Here is an 18,566-nt window from a genome sequence, read left to right as displayed (position 1 = left end):
TGTGGCATCCTTTTGTTCCTAACACATTACCCAGTCCATATCAGTATAGATGTCCAACATGATTTTTTTCCTCATTGAGATCTGATGTGTTTTCAAAGTGTTCCTTTTTTTTTTTTTTTTTGAGCTGTGTGTATATATACTGTATTTATGTAATTACAAAATTATAAGATACATCTCTGAGTGCTGCAGACCTCTAATAAAAATAACAACAATCCCCCCCTCCCCACATACAATTAATTATTGCACCCTTCCCCCACACTGCCTTGTATTGTACAGACTCCCATGCATTGTAGCCCTCCAATAACCAGCATACCCTAGGACAGCTTCCCTTGCACTACCACTCAATCAGTGGTCATACTTTGTTAGTTTATTGCAGTTTATTGAAAGTATTTCTAATAGCTAATGCCTATATTTCTCTGAAAAGGCACTTGATCCGGAAAACAGTGTATATCTTAAGGACAAATTTGCCATCACAAAAATAGATGCAGCCAATTATGAAGAAGAGGTGAAGAAAGAATTCAGTGAATGGGTTAAGAAAGGCTTCTATGATGAGGTAAACCTAAAATAAATAATAGAACTGGATATAAAAGAACAAAACTTACAGATAGGCATTTTTACATTTTCTTGGCATGATAATTTGATAGCCATCATCTTCAAAAAATCCACTGGCCCCTAACAGAAGATCACTATCGACATCTACATATATACAACTCCCAACCTAATTACTTGTGATTCTATACCTGTCCATTTCAAACCCTGCCATATTAGACATATTTCATAATCATTAAGGCCCAAATGAAATTACAGATGTACTGTAGCTATGCATGATAGACATTGCACTAACAACTTCTATTTTCATAGTCTTACCTTAACTTTTCTGTTGTACAGTGGTTGTACAGGGCATCTAAATATCACTGCAATGCAGTAAGTACCAGTTAGACCCATTTTTCTTTGACACCCCCTACTGTTTCATGTAATTCTGTGTGAGGCCACTTGTGATAAGGGGTGTAAGTAACTGTAGTTTGGCTATGCTTGCACAAAGCCCTGAAGTAGGCAAGAAGCACTTTTATTGAGCGTAAACATAAAGAATATTGTTGGCATTTTCAAGCAACAATCAGTTTTCAATCAAAACATGTCAGGATACAGAATTATAATAAAGAGGTATTCAATTGTGCTTTTAGCCCCCGTTCACATGCAAGCGACGCTACTTCGCACCGCGACCTCCGAGGACTTCATAACATTGAAGTCTATGGCGGTCGCCTCCTGGTCGCCCCAAAGAAGCTCCGGACCCTTTTTCTAGGTCAGAGCGACTTGTGTCGCTCCTATTAGAACGGGTCCGCAGCTTCCCTATGGGAGGCGACCTACGGCGACCTGTGAGGCGACCAGGTCGCCTCACAGGTCGCCTTAGTGTGAAGGGGGGCTAACTCTTGCAAACTAGCTATTTAATAACAGTCCTTTTAAGTATTTAAAACAATTCCTTAAAAAGGTTTACGTACTATTTTCATATCTAGTTTTTTCTTTGTTGCTTGCCACATTTGACAGTGGTATTTAAGACTGAAAGAAACTTTGGGACATCTGACCTAAATCTTGTGTTAACCAAAGACAGGATTGAAAAAATCACAGAGACATAATAATGTCCATACCATGGCACTAATTTCATCCATCTTAGAAGTATACGTATAGAATTGTGATTTGGGAAGTGCATAGATAGTAATTGTCTCAGCAACCATCCCAATGCATTCTGACATTTTGTACCTTGCACTAAAACTATCTGGGTTTTTGTATGTACTTTTTCAGTTTACAAGGTTCCTTTCATTACTCTTCCACAGTGGCTAAATAGTCATGCAGATATTGGGGGGATGGAAGTTAAACACAATTTAGAGAACTATAAATTTAATTTAGATATGATCAGTTTATTAAAGTTACACAAATCCAAAAGGGATGTGTGGACAACTCTACAAGGTTGGACATTGACTGTATAGAAGAACCAAAATACTATTTTTCTACTAAGCTGACACAGCATCATTGGGACTGGATAATGTTCTTAGTTACCTCAGTTATAAAACCAAAAAGACATAAAACATTGAAGTCACTGTCTTCTGAAATTCATTGTGTTGAGGTTACTTTCTGAACTAATCGTCATGTTTGAAGCCAAAATTTGACCTAATTAATTTGATTTTCAGGTCTCTCAGGTGCTCAGAAGCCTTGGCCACTTCCCATCTTCAAAAATTAACTGCCAACTTCATTTTCCAAACCTTGTTGAACGTTTAAGGCAACTTGATAAACTACCCGCTTTGTTTTTTGCGTAAGTTTGATTAAAATATGGCATTCAAATGTGACATACTTTTAATGACGAAACATCATTATACAAGTACAAGTCTCCCAGTATCTAGATATTTCACTCTGCAAGAGGGATGCATTCTGGAATTATAGTTACATATAGTACATAGCTAGTCAGGTTAGTCAGTCACATAGTAAGTCAGGTTGAAAAAAGACCATCTAGCTTAACCATTTAAAAAAAAAAAAAAAAAGGATAACAACTGAATATAGTTGTAGGAAATGTAGGTAGATGTCCATAACTGGGTGAAGGAATAAATATTAATCTGCCTGAATAGCATACAGAACACAAACAATTTAATATCACTATAATGGTTCTTTGCATAATATGTAAAGTTGGCTTGTGCCCTAAATATGTGCAACTTGGGTGTGGGCACTCTAGAATTTGCCAGATATTCCTATCATGTGTTTTGAATCCATATTTGTCATTTTAAGCACTTATTACATATACTGTATATTATTATCAGGTAATGACAGGAAAATGTCTTTGCATGCTGGGTAACTACCAATTAAGGACAAAGATTGCAACCTGCTATAATGTACTAATATGAGCCTATATACATCAGCCTCAACTTGTTACTTTGATGGTTTCCACCTACAGTATGTGCAATGCAATTTGCAAAATGTTTGTATGTTCTATGCATAAAACTATATATATATATATATATATATATATATATATATATATATATATATATATATATATATAGTAATTTCACATTTAATTCACCTCACCTAATCTGTTTAAGGTTTGATATTAAGTTAGTTGAAAAATTAGCAAAGGATCTGGGTCGAAATCTGACAAAGAATTCTGAAACAATGCAAACCCCGGAGATTGTGAAAGAAATGCAGAAACTGAATAAGAAAGGAAAACGGATAGAGAAGACTATTAAGTAAGTATAAATGAATGTGCGGGCTTGTTTAAACAAGTACTTCATAAAAAAAAGCAGATTATTATTTTATTTTTTCAGAGAGTCAGCAATGGTATCTTCTATGTTTCTCTCATGACTGGCTTTAGATACCTGAGCAGAAGACAATAGGATTTTTGACTTACCGTAAAATCCATTTCTCTGATGTTCATTGAAGCTCCTGGTCTTCTTAACCATGGGGTTATACTGCCCCCTACAGGAGTAGGACACCAGGCAGAAAAAAGTCTGGCTACGCTTATGGGAGTAGGACACCAGGCAGAAAAAAGTCTTGCTACGCTTATACTCCCTCTCTCTGCTATAGGTACTCAGTTTTGTTATAAGCAGTGTCAGAAAAAATACAACTCCACAGAGGGGTGGGTGCTGTGTCAGTCAATGAACATCAGAGAAATTGATTTTACGGTAAGTCAAAAATCCCATTTTTCTTTCGTTCAATGACGGACACAGCTCCTGATCTTCTTAACCATTGGGATGTCCAAAAGCAGTGTTAAACATGAGGGGTGGGAAGGGCAAAAAATTCCCAAGGCTAAACAGTAGCCAATCAGGCAACAGGAGCTCAACCAAAACAACTGGAGCTCACCTGAAAAGAACAATACACCCTCAAAAAGGACCAGGTCCTCTAAACAGCACCCTGCAAAACTTTGCAGCCAAAGGAAGCATCCGCAGATGCCAACACATCCACTTTATAGAACTTTGTCAAAGTGTGCACCGACGAGCAGGTGGTCGCCTTGCAAACCTGCGTCACTGAGCGCCTGAGTAGAGTGCGCCTTGACAGGGGAAGGAGGAACCTGACCCCTGATGGAATAGGCCTGAATCACTGTCTGTCTGATCCATCTGGAAATGGTCGCAGAGGAAGCGGACAACCCTTCCTGAGGCCCATCCATGAGCACAAATAGTGAGTCTGACTTCCTAAAAGACTCTGTAGCTGCCCAGTACACCTTCATTGCCCAGACCACATCCAAGGCATGCAAAGCAATTTCCTTTCAAATGTTTTGGCCTGGGACACAGGGAAGGCAACACAATGTCTTCATTCAAATGAAAATCAAAGACAACCTGAGGAAGGAAAGACAGACAGGGGCAAAGAACTATCAACCACCAAGTAAGGTGAATGACAGGATAACGCCGCCAATTATGACACCCTGCGCACAGAGGTGAAAGCAACCAAAAAGGCAACCTTCTGGGACAGCATAAGCAGGGAAATCACCCGAAGAATCTCAAAAGGAGGCTTCTGGAGGACTGAGAGCACCAAATTGAGGTTCCAAGGTGGCAACAGAGACCGCACTGGAGGGGTCAAGTGCCTAACTGCCTGAAGAAAAGTACACACCAAGAAGTGTGTGGCCAAGGGCTGTTGAAAGAAGACCGCTAAGGCCAACACCTGACCCTTGATAGTACTCAAGGCCAGTTTCTGCTCAACCCCCCCTTTAGAAGGAAGGTCAAGACCTGAGCCACCGGAAAAAGAGCGAGGATGAACCCCAAGAGACTCACACCACCCAATGTACATCTTCCACGTACGATGATAGATCTTCCTAGAAGTAGATTTCCTAGTTTTTAACAGCATTGGAATCATGGAGTCAGACAAACCTCTATCCAGCAGCACCTAGAATTCAACAGCTAAGCCGTCAAAGCCAGCGACTGTAAAGCAGGATGGAAGATTGGTCCTTGGGACAGCAGATTCTCCCTGAGAGGAAGCTTCCAAGGAACGTTGGCGACCAGCCGCACTAGATTGGCATACCAAGCCCATCAAGGCCAGTCCGGGGCCACCAAGATGACCAGGATCCCTTCTGGCTTGATCCTGCATAGAAGTCTTGGCAGAAGCTTGAGAGGAGGGAAGGCATAAATCACACGATACTGACCCCACGGGGCCACCAGCGCATGTGTGGTATCCACCAGAGGATCCTGTGACCGGAAGTGGAATGTTAGAGTGTGAAGGTAAGCGTCCTTGATGTGATGGAAAATTCCCCTGATGCAGGGAAGCCACCACCGTGGACTTCATTCTGAACTTCTGCACCCACACAAAGCAGTTCATGGCCTTGAGGTCCAGAATTGGACGCACCTTGCCTTCCTTCCTGGGGATCCTAAGCAGATTTGAGTAAAACCCTTGAAAACGTTCCAAAGTCTGAATCGGGACCATCACCCTTTAAGGTAAAATGTCTTGCACCGCTCCAAAAAGAGCCTGTAAGCTGACCGGGCACAGTCGCACATTGGAAGGAAGAACCTTACTGGAAGGTAAGAATGAAACTCGATCTTGTAGCCGGATCGAATGACCTCGTGGACCCACTTGTCTTGTACCAGGGGAGTCCACGGGTCAGGGAACCAGCGAAGACGTCCCCCCACCACAGATACAGGTGAGGGCGCACCTTCATGCTGAAGGGGCCTTGTCCGCAGGTCTGGAGAAGCCCGCTCTTGACTTGCCAGACCAAGTTCACTTGGATCCTCCAGAGAAGGCACCAAAGGGCTCCGATCCCTTGTCAGTCGACCCTGAGGGATGAAAAAACTTCTTATGAGCCGAGAAGGAGGGCCCATGTTTACGACGAGGGTCTTTGCCCTTAGTAGCCTGTGAAAGAAAGATAATGCAAAAAGTATAATGCAAAAAGTAGTCACTGCCTCCACCTATAACTGGTCTTAATGGTGAGGAGCACTGGAAGATCAAAAAAAACGAAGAGATTTCCAGTCACAACTTACCAACCAGCCAGCGACCAACCGAATTGACCTGTCTAACAGTATGCGTTAAAAGCAGGGGTTTGGTTGCACACATTTGCAAATACATGCGTAAGCTGCAGGCCACGGCAAGGCACCCTGATATCTGCAGTCCCTAACTCTACAATTTAATGAGTCTCTACAATGAGAGCACATGCATTAAATGGGATAGATGGAGGACAGGTGACTAGAGGGAGCCCACTCCTCCTTAAAGGCACAGGGTCACACTGAACACCCAGCACATTGCACAATGGCGGCAAAGGTGTCAGTGCGTTGCCTGGTTCAATGTAGATATCAACGATAATGCAAAAAGTAGTCACTGCCTCCACCTATAACTGGTCTTAATGGTAAGGAGCACTGGAAGGGCGGACGCAGATCAAAAAAAACGAAGAGATTTCCAGTCACAAGTTACCAACCAGCCAGTGAAAGAAAGATACTCTTCCCCCCTTTGAGACCTTTAATGATGTCATCCAGGCTAGCACCAAACAGGCAATCTACTTGAAAGGAAGGATCAGTCAAGGCCTTTTTAGAAGTTTGGTCCGCAGGCCAACATTTAAACCAAAAGACACGCCAAAGGACCACTGCTGAAACAGAGAGTGGAGCCACTAGGGAAGCTGCATCCAAAGAGGCATCACAGATAAACTGCAGCCCCTGGACCAGCTTGTCCTCCAGCTTGGCAAAGGCAGGGGGAAGCTACTCCCGAGTCCCTCTCCAGGTCATGGCACAAAAGCATAGCCCATACAGTCAGAGTCTGCAACACCAGGGCAATGGTGAATATCGGCCTCAGTGTCGAACCAGCCAGAGTGTACATATTGTGGGCCACAGCCTCCGCCTTCCTGTCAACCGGGTCCTTAATCACTTACGGACCGCCCACCGTGTATTCAGGTCGGTACTTTGACATTAAATACCGGGGTTATGGCCGCTATCTGCAGCCATAACCCTGGTATTTTTTTAAACAACGGGCAGTCCACTTTAACATAAGGGTAGTTCCAGCGGCAGATTCGCCACGGGATTACCTTTATGGGTGGTGGGAGAGGTGCCCCCCTCCCACGCTTTCCCATATCGGTTTCCCCGCTTACCGGAGCTGTCGGTAGTGGGGAAAACTATCTGGTTGGCTGTCCTCTCAGGCAGGAAGTCGAGTGAGGGCAAGATGGCCCTCACTCAACTCTATGGCCTTGGAGGACCGGAGCGACGTCATACGTCGCTTTCTAGCAACGGTTTTAAAGAGCCCATTTTTTTTCATCATGGAAAAAAAATAAATTTTTTTTTTGTGTTGATGTGAGATCTGAGGTCTTTTTGACCCCAGATCTCACATTAAAGTGGTCCTGTCATGCTTATTTATATTACAAGGGATATTTACATTCCTTGTAATAGGAATAAAAGTGATCAAAAAATTTTTTTTTAAAAGCACAGTGAAAAAATAAAAGATAAAATAAATAGGAAAAAAAAAATTAAAGCGTTCTGTCCCCGATGGCTCGCACGCAGAAGCGAACGCATACCGAGTCGCGCCCACATATGTAAACGGTGTTCAAACCACACATGTGAGGTATCGCCACGATCGTTAGAGCCTCCTATGTAACTCTAAACTGGTAACCTGTAGAAATTTTTGGTGTCGCCAATGAAGATTTTTAAGTACCAATATTTTTTTGCCATTGCACGAGCATGCACAATTTTGAAGCATGACATGTTGGGTATCTATTTACTTGGCGCAACATTATCATTCACATTATAGAAAAAAATTGGGCTAACTTTACTGTTTTCTTATTTTTTAATTCAAAAACGTGTATTTTTTTAAAAACAAATTTTGTTTGTAAGACCGCTGCGCAAATACGGCGTGATAAAAAATATTGCAATAATCTCAATTTTATTCTCTAGGGTCTCTGTTAAAAAATATATATATAATGTTTGAGGGTTCGAAGTAATTTTCAAGCCAAAAAAAAAAAGATTTTAACTTGCAAACAGCAAGTGTCAGAAAAAGGACCGGTCCAGAAGTGGTTAAAGGCCGGGTACTCTTCAACCGGAATCATGTTTGCCTTGTTTAATCTGGAAACCTGTGGGTCCACCACTTAAGAAGGGACTCCTCATAGCGGTATCGCCTAGAAAATCACTTAGGGACCCCAAGGGGATGCTTTGGTCGTCCCCACGCTTTAGTGACAATTCTGTCAAAATAGGAGGGGAAAGGGAACACCTTTTCCACTCTGGATGGCTTGTGAGTGCAAAAGGGAACCTGCTTTAGCCAGACTTTTTTCTGCCTAGTGTTCTACTCCTCCTGTAGGGGGCAGTATAACCCAATGGTTAAGAAGTATGAAAGGAGGGGACAGCTATCAGATTGGAGGTAGATCGCAAGGGGTAAAAGTGTCCACGTCCCAATTGAATGAAGAAAAAGAGAGGGGGTGGGCCAAGGGGACTTTTAAAGGAACACTGTCATCAAGACAAATAGCAAAAATCAGACATGTATATAAAATTAAACAAATTTTATTATATCAAAAAAGAAAAAAGAGGGGAAGACAATGTTTAAAAGTTATTATTATCGTGTTGGCAAACACTAATAATAATAATAAAGCATACAGAGCAATTGATAATGGTCATACAGTAGCATACAACAAAGAAGCTCAAAGAGCCAAATATCCACGGAGGGGTGATGTAGATCATGCTGTCCAATGCAGACCTATGCCAGAGATGGTGAAACTGGTGGGTCTACTGTATTGGAGCTAGGTGTCTAAACCTAAACCCAGCCCGACATGTTTCGCGGGTAATCGCTTCTTCAAGGGCAGATAATGTGGGTATGGATATCAACAATTGCTACTACAAAAAAGAGGTAAGCGCCAACTACCATATGAAAAGTTGGCGCTTACCTCTTTTTGACCTACATATTATTCAATGAGATGTATCTTGATATACCTGCTGTATAGATATGTATTGATTTTGTGTTTTTTCTTATCATTTGTAGTAGCAATTGTTGATATCCATACCCACATTATCTGCCCTTGAAGAAGCGGTTACCCGCGAAACATGTCGGGCTGGGTTTAGGTTTAGACACCTAGCTCCAATACAGTAGACCCACCAGTTTCACCATCTCTGGCATAGGTCTGCATTGGACAGCGTGATCTACATCACCCCTCCGTGGATATTTGGCTCTTTGAGCTTCTTTGTTGTATGCTACTGTATGACCATTATCAATTGCTCTGTATGCTTTATTATTATTATTAGTGTTTGCCAACACGATAATAATAACTTTTAAACATTGTCTTCCCCTCTTTTTTCTTTTTTGATATAATAAAATTTGTTTAATTTTATATACATGTCTGATTTTTGCTATTTGTCTTGATGACAGTGTCCCTTTAAAAGTCCCCTTGGCCCACCCCCTCTCTTTTTCTCCAATGGTTAAGAAGATCAGGAGCTGTGTCTGTCAATGAACAAAAGAGAAATGTCTGTTCCTGCATTTATTTGTTTACCATGTGTAGGTGTTTTCCAGGAGAAGCTATACTCTTAAATGGGTACTGTCCGCTACTCATACTCTGGAGCACTGCAGAGTACCCAGCATGTGTTATTACTGTGTGCTGTTTTCTTTTTTAGATGTTCTTGTCAACTGGCTCTAATTGTTGAACCAGCTGGATGAGAAGATGTGGGGTAGTTTCACATTATTTACATTTACAGTAAACCCCCGCTCCATCGCGTTTCAGTTTTTGCGGTCCCGGTATATTGCGTTTTTTTTTGTAATGTTATTTTACTATATAAATCATTAAAAATGAAATATTTTTGTGTTTTCCATAGCTCTTGCTATGTCTCTCAGTATCTTTTATGAGTTTAAATGAGTTTCTATTGTTTTAAAAGTGTGTTTGAAGACCTTAAAATGCTTTTACACGTACAGTGACAGTAAAAAAAACATGCCTACAATGCATTTTAATAGTTTTTTTCTATTTCGCGGATTTTCACTTTTCGCGGCTGGGTCCGGAAAGTAACCAGCGCAATGGAGGGAGGATTACTGTATATTGTTTTAAATTTATGCACAGTTAGAGGAGCATTTCAGAAACATCATCATCTTTTTTTTTCCATATTTAGGCTGGGTTCACACATGCTGTGGCCGCAGATCACAACATGGGGCCCAATTCGTTCCTGTTCACCAATTCAGGTGTGAATCAAGTCCAAATTTTTGCCTGAATTCGCCCCTGAATTGGAACTAAAGACGCACAGGACTGCCCCGGAACTGTGTGAACTAGCTCTATTAAGAGCCGGTAACACTCTCCTGTCATGTGAGTTGGATGTGGGAAAACCAGCATCCAATTTGCATATGAGTGAACCCAGTCTTACTGTTTGCCTTTTAGGATAGAACAATGGATATGTCTTTACTGCCTTTTATGAAAGTAACAGAGTCTGAGACTGTCATCTCTAGCTTGCCCTCACTAGCTAGTGAGTCACTGATCTGGAACAAGCATGCAGCTAGTTGTGTCTAAACTCCTATCCTACAACTATGTTATAGCAGGATTGGGGTGACACCTTGGACCTTAAAAAATAAGTCAATATCAGTTCCCATATTTCTAATTTCCCCTATTTGCAAGGTGTGTTTTAAAGCTCAGCAGCAGTTTGATAAAAGTAGGGGAAAGCAGCAAAATACTCCCCAGGTGTAGCAGCCTCCAATATACTCTTCACAACTTATTTTCCATCATCAAGTTGGAACCTGCAGTTCCTAGGACAAGCAGAAATAGTTCATATATCATCACCAGATCTGACAAAATTACGTCTAGTTTAAAAGAAGTGACATGTAACTATCCCTATGGACAAAAAGGTAGGGGCGATGTAAAGGAATCTTAGTCAAGCTAGTTAGGTTTCATTGGCTGACAGTATTTAAATGTTTAGTTATTTTAGATGTTGATCCATATAGCCAGGTTAAATAAAAATGTTTATGCAACCAGTAAGATGCTAGCAGGCATTTTCCTAGTAAAGTCTGGAAAAATTAACAGGCCTGTGATTTTGTTAATGAGGTAATACAATCAATGTTCATAAATCTATTCTGCTTCCATGACTAACAGGTCCTCAAGAAAAGATGAGTCATTTATTAAAGAGGCCACATCTGCAAGTTTAAAACAAAAATATGAGAAAATATCTAAAGAATCACCTGAATGTAGCTTTGCTAATTATGGAGCAGTGGACAATGAGGTGAGGTCATGGGCTAATGACTACCTAAATAAATTATAAAAACTAGATGTTCCTATTTCACAAACTGCATACAGTAAATCTTGCTTTATGTAGAAGAAAGATCTTTCTTTAAATAGAGGAAAGATCTTCCTATAAGGAGTGCTTTGAAAGGTCATGTTGATCTTTAGGTAACAACAGCCTGTTTATTCTTTTATTGGAGACTTAATATTTAATCAGGAAAAAGTATATGTAAAGTGAACATATCGAAATGAGGCAGTTGATTAGTGTGGAGCAGACATTCATTCATCAGAAGGAAAATGACTGATTTGGAGCGGTTATGAGGCATTTGATGGTGTTCCCCATCCTAAAAGCCGGCCTTGTTCTACTAATAAACTAAGCAAGATCCAGCTTTAAAAGAGAGTTCACCTGGGCTGGGCAGTTTTGCTGTAATTGTGGTTGCCATAAAGTTTCTGCAAACAGCTAAAAGATATCATGCTAATTCTAAAGAAAAGTTTTAGTAAAAAAGTAATTTATGCATCCCATTTGTATGCCTCTCTTTTCCAAATATGTGAAAACAAAAAAGAAAAGGGACTTACCTAGCAATTGTGGGGGTAACAGCAATGTATGGCAGGGTGAGAAAAGTGGAGACTGCCTTAAAAGGGGCAGTAAAAAGAGGGAGAGTGGGAGAGGGTAATTGGGTTTCTCTTTATCATGAGTACTGGAAAAGGTAATAAACATAGAGGCATATAAGAGTGACAAAAGAAAAAATAAAGTGGTCTGTCGAGTCTGCGCCATTTTTTTTCTAAATTAATATTTTTTTTTTATTTTTTTGGTTAACATTTTGTCTGTGTATACAGTGGCAAAAAATGATGTGATCCCCTGCAGGTTTTGTAAGTTTGCCCACCTACAAAGAAATTAGGGTCTATAATTGTTATTGTAGGTGTATTTTAACAGACAGAAGACAGAGACAGAATAGCAACCAAGAATCCAGAAAAAACGCGATGCAAATGTTATAAACTGAGTTGTAGTTCAGTGAGTAAAATAGGTATTTGATCCCTTACCAATCAACAATAATTCTGGCTCCCACAGACTGGCTACAGTTTGTGCTCATGTGGTACACAGATTAGTCCTACCGATTTAAGAAGGTGCTCCAGTCCTAACAACAACTCCTTATGTGTGTAAAAGACACCTGTCCACAGAATTTCTTTCTTCCATTCAAACCCCATCATCATTGGCAATACCAGAGGGCTATCAAAGGACATCAGGGACAAGATTGTAGACCTGCATCAGCAAGAAGTCTGGTGAGAAGGAGACAATTGTTGGATCGATTATTCCCAAATGGAAGAATACAAAATAACCATCAACCGCACCCGATCTGGAGCTCCATTCAAGATTTTACCTCATGGGGTAGGGATGATCATGAGAAAAGTGAGGGATCAGCCTAAAACTACATGGGAGGAGCTTGTGAATGATCTCAAGGAAGTTGGGACCACAGCCACCAAACAAACTATTGGTAACACAATACGCTATAAATTGAAATCCTGCAGTGTCTAAAAGGTCCCCCACCTCAAGAAGGCACATGTACAGGCTCATCTGAAGTTTGCCAATGAACATCTAAATGATTCAGAGAAGGATTGGGAGAAAGTGCTGTGGTCAGATGAGACCAAAATTGAGCTCTTTGGCATTAACTTGACACTGTGTTTGGAGAAAGAAACATGCTGACTATGACCCTAAGAACACCATCCCTACAGTCAAGTATGGAGGTGGAAACATTGGGCTTTGGGGCTGTTTCTCTGCTAAAGGTACAGGCCGACTTTGCCGCATTGAGGGGCCTATGGACAGGGCCATGTATTGTAAAATCTTATCTTGAATGGGAACCTTCTTTTCTCAGCAAGAACACTAAAGATGGGTCGTGGATGGGTCTTCCAGCATGAGAATGACCCAAAATATACCACCAAGGCAACAAAGGAGTGGCTCAAGAAGAAGTATTTTAAGAATATGGAGTGGCCTGGCCAGTCTCCAGACCCTAATCCTATAGATAATTTATGGCGGGAGCTGAAACTTCAAGTTGCCAAGTGACTGCCAAGAAACCTTAACGATTTAGAGAAGATCTGTAAAGAAGAGTGGACCAAAATCCCTCTTGAGATGTGTGCGAACCTGGTAACCAACTACAAGAAACTTCTTACCAACAAGTGTTTCTCCACCAGGTACTAAGTCATGTATTGCTTGGGGATGAAATACCTGTTTTACTCACTGAACTGCAACTCAATTTATAACATTTGTATCGTTTTATTTTTCTGGATTTTTGGTTGATATTCTGTCTCCATCATTTAAAATATAACTATGATAAAAAATGATAGATCCTTTATTTCTCTGTAAGTGGGCAAACTTACAAAATTTGCAGGGGATCAAATATCAAATAATTATTTTCCCCACTGTTTCTCGGTTTGTCCCAAGCATGTTTGAATCCACTTACTGTTGACTGACTCACTACCTCTGCTGGAAGTTTGTTCCAAGAATCATCTACTCTTTTGGTAAAATAATACTTTCTAAGATTAGTTTTGAACTTTTCTCCTGTTAGTTTTAGGTCATGTTCCTGTGTTTTTGATCTTGGATTCATATTGAAAACCCTACCCTCTTGAACCTTATTCATCCCTTTCATGTATTTAAATGTTTCAATCATGTCTCCCCTTTCCCTTTTTTTTCTCCAGACTGTAAATTTTAAGTTCCTGCAGCCTCTCCTAAAATGTTTTTTCCCCCAGACCTTTCACCATTTTTGCTGCTCATCTCTGGACTTGTTCTATCTTATCAATATCTTTTTATAAGTGAGGTCTCCTGAACTGGACACAGTGGGCACAATTCACCAAAGGTTATCGCATGCGTTATGACAGTCATGTTACCACTTAAGGAATGTGATAATGAAAATGTAAATTCACTCTTGCTCGTATGCGATATTTAGCACAAACACAAAAAGCGCTCGTTAAATACAGCAAAAAAAGGCATTAAAGTCAATTCACAGAAGGGAATACATTTTAAAAATGCATGCAGTAAGTAAGAAATGGTCCAAGCTTGCAATAACTATGGCCCTTGCACCCAGGGCTTTTTTTTTCAGCCAGAATGTGGTAGCATTCCATTCTGCCACTTCCCGCTCTCGCCCTCTGCTCCCTGCTCACCCATGTCATTTGTAAACACAGAAGCCTTCTGTATTTACAAGGACAACTTTCCTCTCAGCAGCTCTCACAGATCCCTGCCTGTCCTGAACTCACAGCGGGGACAAGAGAGATGCAGGTGCAGTGTGAGATGGGACAGCTGCACTGTGATCCAAGGTGCACAGATGATGACCAATTCTCCTTGCAAGTGAGAAAGGCAGAGCCACCTACGCTGCCAGGAGGTACAAGAGCTGGGTCAGGTAGGTGAGATGCAAGGAAGCTTTTGGGGGGGTGCAGGTTGTGGAGGGAGATGCGTGCCGAGGTGGGGAATGAGGGAGAGTGGTGCAAAGGTCAGAGCCGAGGAGGAGTGGAAGTAAGACAACCTGTGCATAGAGCACCCCTGAACCCTGCATTTAGTACGTAGCGCAGCTCTGAACGCCACACATAAAGCACTCCTGGTATTTATTGCCCATTTAAGATCCTCTAACTGTGCAAATTGGCCACATCCACCATTCAATGCCATTTGGCAAGGGGGGCATGGTTGAGTTCCTGCACCTATTCTCTGTGAAAAAAAAGCCCTGCCTACATTTTTTTTATAGTCTTACAAATACAACTGGCTCTTTGGGGGAAACCATAATGCTGATGTGGCCCACCATACAATTGACTTTGACATCCCAGATCTACAGTGTGACCCTGGGAATGAATACCCATACTTTGTGTCACTTCATGGATAGCTCAGAAATGAAATTTTTTTTAACTGAGAAGCAATTCACCAACCTCTAAGTACCCTATGTGTCTATATATGGCTGTCTATTATTTTAACTGAAGTTAGCCTACCAAAGCAGTTCTGGATTTCGGATGATGCCAGCAAGTTAAATTGCCCACCAACTTTCTGGGGGACCCTACTGTTGCAGTCTCTTTACTTAAGGTATCAGGTTTGTCGACTTGTGAAAGATCTGTAAAACTCCAGGATGCTGACCACAGGATATTTCTTTTTAAGCCAAGGAAAAACAAAATCACCAATGGTGATGTAGCGAAAAAGAGAGAGAGAGAGAGAGATCTGTGGTTCCCTCTGATTACTGCTGCAGCATTCACTTCTCCGCATCTATAGGTTTTAACCTCTTCATGCCCGCGCTATAGCTGAAAGATGACTACAGTGCGGGCCTAAATTGCCGGGAGGGCGTACATTTACTTCCTCCCGTGCACGAGCTGCCTGCGCACTCCCTGGAGGGGCGCGTGCAGCTCACTCTGTGATCAGCGAGTCCAGCGAGCCCCTTACCACATGATCAGCTGTCAGCCAATGACCGCTGATTACATGATGTAAACAGCAGCCGGCGATAGGCTTTTTTTTTTCCTCCTCATGCTGTCAGGAGTGATAGCCGGCTGCTGTCAGAGAGACATTGCTCCCAAAGAGGAAGAGCAACTGTGCCCACCAGTGCCATCTACCAGTGCAAGTCAGTGCCACCTATCAGTGCCCACCAGTGCCACCTATTAGTGTCCACCAGTGCCATCTATAAATGCCTACCAGTGCTACCTATCAGTGCCAGTCAGTGCCCCATCATCAGTGCTGCCTATCAGTGTCACCTACCAGTGCCCATCAGTACAAACCATCAGTGCCACCTATCAGTGCCACCTATTAGTGCCCATGAGTGCCACCTATCAGTGCCCATCGATGGTGCCCATCAGTGCCCACCAGTGCCGCCTTATCAGTGCCGCCTATCAGTGCCCATCAGTGCCTATCGGGGCCGTCAGTGCCACCTCATCAGCACACATCAATGAAGGAGAAAAATTACCTGTTTGCAAAATTTTATAACAAACTCCAAAAACAGTACAATTTTCTGTCTTCTTTTGTTTGTTCAGCAAAAAATATAAACCCCAGTAGTGATTAAATACCACCAAAATAAATCTCTGTTTGTTTGAAAAAAAATGATAAAAATTTCATTTGGGTACAGTGTTGATGACCGTGCAATTGTCATTCAAAGTACGACAGCGCTGAAGGCTAAGAATTGGCTGGGAGGGAAGAGAGTTCAAGTGCCTGGTAGGCAAGTGGTTAAGGATATGCGAGGTTAGGCTATCTTTTGCAACCATTGCAAGAAAGTTTTCACTGACCTTGTTGGATCTTTAATAATTCTGCATTACAGAGAATTCTGCAAAAATGTGAAAGTATTCTGCTGAAGAAAGGTAAGCGAGACTTCATAGCCTAGAAAGCAGAGCTTGAAACAATGAAAGGGAAATCTCACTAGTAGATCACATAAGATATTAGAAATCACTATTTAATTCAACTCATGTGAATTACCGTTGATTATGAATTGAACATTGAAGATCTTTATTATTATTCACAACTTTCCATAATCAGTAGATTAAAAAAAAAGTGTGCAACCAGCCTTTAAAAAATTTGACTGTATGGACTTATGATTGAGCCACAAAGAATGTAAAAATTGTGGCGGTGATTTGGCCCAAGTCTGACAGTAGTGCTGTACACAAGGCAATATTGTGGCAGTTGTAACCACTTTCAATCAGATTTTAATTATAAGAAAAATCAAGTAGACCAATACAGCCTGGCACCAACAGTTTTATTCATTTAACAGTTTCTGTAGAAATTGTTGGTGATAGGTTGACTTGATCTATTGTTGAAGCTTATTGAGAATGCCACAAAACTGTCTAGAATATCATCAGCATAAGAATTGTAGCAAGGGAGTAATCCGAGCTTGGAAACTCCACTCATGTCATGATCCCAGTGCAAGGTCAATACAAGTAGGTAGAATGAAATATATGTAGCACAAACACATTTTTAAAACTATATCAGAGATATATCTTATTCTCCACCATATTTGACATTAACGTATGAAACTCCTCTATTCTTAAAATGTGTACTTCATTATGTACAGTATATAAAGTATACTGTTTCTTCCAAATAATGTAACTTCTTTTATGCTTTAGTTGTTCTCTTTCACTAACAATTTGCAAATAATATTTTCCCTGTATAAAGACATTACTGGAAATGAATGAACAGATAAAAACTGTGAGACATTCAGAAGAGCTGATATCTCTGGCAGAAAGAGGCATTGGATACCATCATGGATCCATGGATTATAAAGCAAGGCGTTTTGTTGAAATGCTGTTCCGAATGGGGCACATCAGGGTAAGCAACATTTTAGAAAAAGCAACATGCAAAATTATTGGAAACCGTAACATTATTAGTATAAAGTGATATGCTCGCATTCATTTTTAATGCAAGGAGAAATTTTTGATTTAATTCTAAATGAACATTTTGTTTCTTAAAAAAGGGGTCTAACAAAATTTTACATCTGAATGATGAGGTGATGTGCTTATTCTGAGCAGGGGCAGGGCTTAATCTTAACTTGAAGAGAAGTACTTACAATACCAAAGCAAACCCAAAACCCGCCCTTCTTTGTGGCTGCAGGTGCTGGGGGAAGGAGCTAATAAGCTCATACCATATGTAATATACAAACATGCCAGCCTCAATCCAATTATATTAGCCTTTATGCAACTTTATTTTTCCAAAACAAGATCGGTAGGAATGAGCTTGTGTTTGTTTTAAACTGGGTTCGGGTGCAAAACAAAAAGCCAGCTGTCATTCTCAGCCCAATATGCTGCGGCCAGTGGACTTCCCAGGTAGGAATCAAAGTCACAAATAGCTCACAGAGCTGCTGCCACTCAGGTACAATTGTGGATTTCCCACACCACACCTGACATTACAAAGGGACGGGGATGCTTATGACATCATGGGCCTAATATGGTCACATAGCCATGTCAGGTCCATGGATGAAGAACTACAGCTGGCTTCCAGGATTGAACCTGGATCAACCCTAATCACAAGGAAGTTTGCCCAAGCTTAGCCTCACATGTTATGTCCATGACTAATCCCTTTCTGAGTAAAATACATTAGCGTGAGGCTTGGTCTGGGTGGACTTCCTTGTGATCTTGCTCTAAGACAATAAATTGTGTGAAGGTTGATGTCATCAGAGTGCAGGCAGGTTGTTTGTTTATTCTTTAAAACACAGCCTGGCCAGGAATTCAGTCTACAAAAGGTCAGTTAGTTGCTTATTAATAAACAAATTAATAAAACAGCACTTGCTATATGGAATAAATCACAAATAAGTGATGAACATGCTAGAAAGATGTGAATCAGCATTAAACGTGCAAAAGAATCCTTATAATATATAGGTCAATAAATAAATGTGCAAAATGAGCAATATAATCAAATCTATATAAATAAAAATAAACAATTAAATTAATAAATAAATGTTTCCATCAATAAAGTTCAATTCATAAATATGTGCATGCGATAATGAAGTTC

At 40.9% G+C, this 18,566-nt stretch overlaps 1 protein-coding gene across 1 annotated transcript in view; it reads left to right on the top strand.

Moving 5' to 3' along the window:
- Positions 1 to 18,566, top strand: part of DDX60 (DExD/H-box helicase 60) — a 189,553-nt gene that overhangs the window by 124,264 nt on the left and 46,723 nt on the right. Inside the window, exons 23-27 of the mRNA XM_082244137.1 lie at positions 425 to 553; positions 2,184 to 2,305; positions 3,087 to 3,230; positions 10,991 to 11,117; positions 17,235 to 17,387. Coding sequence (XP_082100263.1) covers positions 425 to 553; positions 2,184 to 2,305; positions 3,087 to 3,230; positions 10,991 to 11,117; positions 17,235 to 17,387 — 675 coding nt within the window. The remainder of the gene's footprint in view (positions 1 to 424; positions 554 to 2,183; positions 2,306 to 3,086; positions 3,231 to 10,990; positions 11,118 to 17,234; positions 17,388 to 18,566) is intronic.

The sequence above is a fragment of the Pelophylax lessonae genome (assembly GCF_965119305.1).
Source record: "Pelophylax lessonae genome assembly, chromosome: 1".
NCBI classification, from domain to species: domain Eukaryota; kingdom Metazoa; phylum Chordata; class Amphibia; order Anura; family Ranidae; genus Pelophylax; species Pelophylax lessonae.
This window is presented reverse-complemented; position numbering and strand designations above follow the sequence as displayed.